The 5,929-nt window shown below is 36.8% G+C and overlaps 1 protein-coding gene across 1 annotated transcript; it reads right to left on the reverse strand.

Annotated features, from left to right (window-relative positions):
• Positions 1 to 4,971: 4,971 nt before the first annotated feature.
• LOC116176262 lies at positions 4,972 to 5,647 on the reverse strand. The gene is made up of 2 exons (XM_031494747.1): positions 5,525 to 5,647; positions 4,972 to 5,443 (listed from the first exon to the last, which is right to left on the reverse strand). Exons 1-2 carry the CDS (start codon positions 5,626 to 5,628, stop codon positions 4,972 to 4,974), a joined length of 576 nt encoding a protein of 191 aa, XP_031350607.1. The 5' UTR covers positions 5,629 to 5,647.
• Between the last annotated feature and the right edge of the window lie 282 nt (positions 5,648 to 5,929).

Genomic DNA, 5,929 nt, shown 5'->3' on the forward strand with positions numbered 1-5,929 from the left:
TGGGCAAGTCTTAAAAGAAAACAGTAAATTAAAGGAAATGAAATCGTTCGAAAGACAAACACAGAAATTAATGTGAGAATTACAAATTTCAGTTTTAATGGTTACGCAATAAAAAAAAACAAGGAAAACAAAACAATTATTACAAAGAAAAAAAACTACAATTAAAACAATCTTACTTACATTCGGTACATGTCCAAAACTGCTAATCCCAATTACGGTACACACAAAAAAATACAACAAAATACGAAATTACACAAACAAACACTTAAGTCGGCGCCGACACCCCTTAGTGACGCACTTCACTGAAGGTCCAAACTTCCAAAACTGCCGCAACTCGGCTTGTTACTCCGTAAAACGGAAACTCCACCAACTTCCAAAACTGGCTGGCCTCTACACAATCCAAACTACTGCGGTAACTCGCCGAAGCGAAATAAAACAATCTTCACTCAAACCAAAAACTGCCCTGACTGGCAACAAACTGACGATAAAAACTTCACAACTCCAAAACAAACTTCAAACTTCTGCAGACGTGGATCTGCTCTCCACTTGGCAAAAAAAACGATTTAAATTTTTCAAACAAAGAAACGTAGTTCTCTGTTGACTCTGGCAAAAAGCCCTTCCTCTTCTCTCTCCGTTCTATTTAAAGTGGAAACCCTTCTTCAAAAATTACAAATTAAACTAGCCAATGATAAGCAGTTGACAACAGAAAATTTCCCCACTTAGGTAAGTTAAACTAGAGGTAGAAATTATTTTTATAATCAATTTTTAACCGACATTAAGAGATAACACAAAATTAAAATACTAGGAAAAATAGAATTTTCTATCTTTTAAATACAATGAAAAGGCGATAAATAACATCCATCTGTCAATTAAATTAAGCGTTTACAATGATAACAGAATAAAAGCGATATAAAATTCTCAGAAATCTACGTTAAATAAAATTAAAGATGAGATTAAAATGTAAACACTACAAACCTTGACCTCTTTTTCGTAACAATAATTTCTGTTGATGTACTTAACGAACGATACAAAACAAAAATGTAAATTAAAAAAAAAATTAATTACATGGAAACCGCCCTTGTCCATTCTAGTTAAGATTCCCAAAATTTCGCGATATATATATATATATATATATGCCAACATCTAAGAATTTAACATAAATTTGGGAAAGACAGAGATTCTTATTCATGGGTGCAAATATGCTTGTTGAAGGATTCACAAAGAGCGAAGGGATACATGGGATGCGGTACTGCGAATTTATTGCTGATCGTGATTCAAGCGTATACGCAAGAATAAAAAGAAAGATGCAGAAGTGAGGAAAATGGAGTGCACTAACCATTCCTTGAACAACTGTGGCTTTAAATCTCCGACCCATAAAAAATGACATTGGGCATTAGTTTGGCTGGATGAAAACTTTACTCCAAATTAAAAAGTTAACGAAAAGGGCGAAATGTGGACAGTGATATGCTCCAATTGAATTCGGTGAACAGATTGCATCACGTGTATGGGTGAACATTTTAAATGTAGGGAAGAAGTATGTAACAACATTGAAGACACAAACAATAAAATCACATTGAAAGTGTTTTTAATTTTTAATGCTTACCATCACAGCAACCATTGTTTAGGTAGTGATAATCTTTTAGCCAAGAAAGCTCACCTTTTGATTGCCAACGAAAATAACAAGGCGGTGGAAGGGCTTATGGATATCATAGCCAGATTTAACATGGGTAAGACTAAACCTGTAGTTCAACGTAACTCTTATGGTACACGAGTATGCCTTGCGGGTCTACATTATAATAATGGTCCCAATTGGTCCATCCCCGCATGGAAAAACACATTTACCAGAAGTTCAGGAGTTTACTTCAAAAAATTCGTAAATGAGCAATGTGCTAAAGCTGCTAGCAAAGCTAAACGACGGCTTTCGAAACTCGCACACGCCACAAAAAATCATCAACACCAAGACAGTTGACAGTATACATTCCGAGGAACCAGATGTTGACACAATGGTAACCATCGAATGCAGAAAATTATTGAACGATCTGCAGGTATACTAATGTCATACACAGACACCCTTAAACTATTAGGAAAAATTATCTATTTAGGTAACCGCAGAAGACCGGAAGTCTATTGCTGTGGCTACCATTGGCCAATTTGGAAATGTTTTATATGAAAGAGAGCGTGCCTCACTATTTGGTCGAGTTATGAACCGATGGCCTCATACTCCATGCCATGGAATAGTGAAATCTTGCTTGGCTAAAAGTAATATATTTGCCAGAGACATTAGAGAGGGGAGATTGGTGATCGACGAGTGCGCATCCAGAAAAGTACGCGACCGTATGGACGCCGCCATTTTTACACCCTTTGTGTCGTATTTTGTTTATGTTTTGGGTTAAGTGTTAACCTTAACACGTGAAATGACTTGTATAGTGAAAGATTGCAAGAACATTCGCCGCTTCAAGCCGAAGGGCATCACTTTCCATAAGTAACGGAATAAAGACGCAAGTAATTGAATTAATGAGAAATACTTTTAGGTTTCCACGCGACGAACACAGATTACAACAATGGTTGATTGCTCTAGGGAGGCAGGATTTAGATTTGAAGACTACCCGATATAAACTGATCTGTTCGAAACATTTTGAAAAAAAGGATTTTTACATTAAGGGAAATCATTGTCATGTAAAATTAAACACAGCCCCAACGTTATGCTTAGGGAAAACGGAATTCTAAATGCAACCTTCCACATCACAGTAAACATCAACCCCGCTGAATGTGAAAGAAAAAGCAAGGTTTTTGATTTATTATTATCATAGGTTACCTTTTTTCATTATATTTTTTAGAGGTTTACAAACACCCAATGTCTCCGTGATAACGCCTCAGGAAAACCTGTCAACTTCAAGAGCTGTGGAAATTTCTCGGTAATAAAAGTCATGAATTGATGATGTCTTGATCAAATTATCTCAAAGTTTTTAAATATATGTTATTATACCATGGTTTGTATAAATGCAGGTCGTTTTTAAGAATTTATGTACTTTAAAAAAAGCTTGCCCCCGATCCATTTTCCTCAATATGAAAGCGACGGCTACTCCAAAAGCATCCCATTCCTTGTTCAATACCCCCACAGTCTTGTGGATCCTCGCTTCTTTTTTGTTATTTAGTTTACCCCTTGCTCGTACACGTTCAGAATGTTGGATTATATCGGTACTCGATGATGATTTTTCTTCCAATCCAGGGGTTGGGGAAAGGGGTGGCGTCTCGGACTGTATCTCTTCCTATAAGAAAAGGACTGTGTAAAAATTTGTGGGTATTATACGTAGTTTTTCTACCTTCAAGCTGCCAAATTATGAAGATGGCGATGTATTTGAACAAACACTCCTCACGTCTGTACTTTTTTAACGGATGATGCCTTTCTTTTTCTTCCCAACTTAATGTAGCCATATTCAGAAAAACAACTCCATTATGAGCAAAAAATATATAATTACAGACTATCGCGAGCTAGACGAACGTTAGAAAACGCATTCGGGATATTAGCATCAAGATTTGGTATTTTCCATTCAGATAATAAATTTCCATCTAAGGTAGATCACATTGTTCTGCCTAATGTCTTATACAATCTTTTGGGAAGGCATAATGGGAAAACATTCTCCGTCGCAAACGCTTGATTGTGAACAAATAGAATGTGGTGAATTTGTGCCCGGGGAATGTAGACAAGAGGATTCGCCATTTGTGGGTTTATAATCGACTGGATACAGAAATTCTAGCCCGGGCGCTAAATGTGTGAGAAATCAATATAATATTTTTTTACGAAATTGGTTCCATGGCAATACCGCGTAATAAATTGAGTCGCTACTGCCTTATATTTTTTTTAGGGTGAAATGCAATTAAAACTGATTTCCAGTTTCTCTCGAAGTAGGACAATGACAATGACGGCAAGCCGGATTCTACTACTATCAACTTTTGTCTACAATAATCAATGGATGTAACGTTAACATGCACCTTCTAAAGTACCATTAGATAATTCCAAACATTCTCGGGAGCATGTACCAATAATGAACACCCCTTATATGTGTAGATCTAATAATGGACCCCCCAAAATTGAGCCAACATTGGAATGACTTTATATACTGTTTAAACCTGGATTTAGACAAGAAATGTTACGAACTCATGAGAATATTAAATTAGTATTTTAATAAATGGTAGATTTTACAAAAAAACACAGTCATGAAAAAAGTATTATAATACAAAAAAAATATAAAATATTACATTCATTTCATTGACGGCAACTTTTTTTTTTGAAAACATACGTCAATCTTCTGTGGTTCTTTTCTTCTCGTTTCATTTTTCTTTCTTCTTTTTCTTCTTCTTTTTTTTTTGCTTTAATTCCTCTTTCTTCTTATAGTAAGTGAGCATACTTGGAGACGTACACACAGCGGGAATTTTTTCCTTCGCTCTCTTTTTTGGGCCAGCTGTTTGAACCGGCCATAAAAACGCCCTTTTAAATGGTGACGGAATCATAGGCAAGTCTGACCTAGATTCTGCTGCTCCCGAGGCTGCCACCGTATTTGACAACTCGCCCGTATCAACATCTGTTGGTGTTTTTGGGGCTGCATATGACGTTCCCGGTTGTTCTGTTACTGGTGTAACATCAAGAATAACATTTTGTGGAGTTGAGGATAAAGATTCTGAAGGAGTGCTAACCGTTGGTTGTTTTGCGTCCACAAATGCCACCTTTTGATCATAAAACATGCTAATAAAGTTAATACTATTTATTGAAGCACCTACCTGCACCTCCAAATCTAATTGGTCTGTAGTTTTTTTCCATATAGCATATAAACCACTATCTTCTACTGACCCTGTCCACTCTCCATGACATGTTTTAAATTGTTCAATTTTGCTTCACCTATTTCATGTTGAAACATTCTTAAAAAAATTTCCAAGTCTTTATTTTTAGTTGATCTATCAGTTTTGCTCACATCAGGTTCGGTACTTCCCTTTTGAATCCCATGGCATAAGACCACATGCTTTAAATCCATTGCTGATTGTCTTATCTAACAATTCATCTAGAACGGACTTCAGCACAGGAGCGATTTGTTTCCCATCATTGGCCATTCTCCATTCCGATACTTTTTGCTTCCAAGTTGCTTTTAACGTATGGAATACGGCCACGTCCGTTGGTTGTAAAAGGTGAGTTGCATTCGGAAAAAGTGCCACTAGTTCTATTTCATGCTTTAAACAAAAATTAGTCAATGGTAGAGACATATGTGACGTGTGACCATCCATGAAAAAAACCACTGGTCTGGCTATATTGGTCAATGTTAACCACGGTTCGAATATAATCGCCATATATTCGTAAAACGTTTCTTGCGTCATCCAGCCATTTTCTGACCTTCCCATTGCCCATCCAGGTGGTACCGAATGAGCTATGTTGGCGGGAATTCTTGCGTACCTGTAAAGTTTCCACTACTGGCAAATGCAAGTACTTAGAAGAACTGTGGATATGAATCAAAAAAGAATAATAAATACGTACCTATACACAATCATCGGTGGTGCAAGCTGACCTGCAGCATTTGCAGTAATCAAAACCGTCAAATTTTCTTTTTCATCAGCACCAGCGGCTGTCAGTATAAACATTCTTAATTCCCTTTTCGGCCAGTACTTTTCCAGGTTTTGGATTTAAAAAAAACGCAGTTTCGTCCGTATTAAAAATGCGTGCAGGGTCTTCGAATGCTGCTTGAAGTTGGTTTTCTTTGACATAAGATTCCACTTCGTTGAACCACCTATCAAGATCTTCTTGTTGGACATCTTTTCTTTGTGACGTCAAATTTTGACTAGTTCGGTCACTTATTTGCGGATGACGTTTTCGAAAACACTCATACCATTTTCTTCCTGGTCTTGTCTTCCCTTCTGCAAATGTCACTCCAACCTCACTTGC

The sequence above is a fragment of the Photinus pyralis genome, unplaced genomic scaffold, assembly GCF_008802855.1.
Source record: "Photinus pyralis isolate 1611_PpyrPB1 unplaced genomic scaffold, Ppyr1.3 Ppyr1.4_LG7, whole genome shotgun sequence".
Lineage (NCBI taxonomy): Eukaryota > Metazoa > Arthropoda > Insecta > Coleoptera > Lampyridae > Photinus > Photinus pyralis.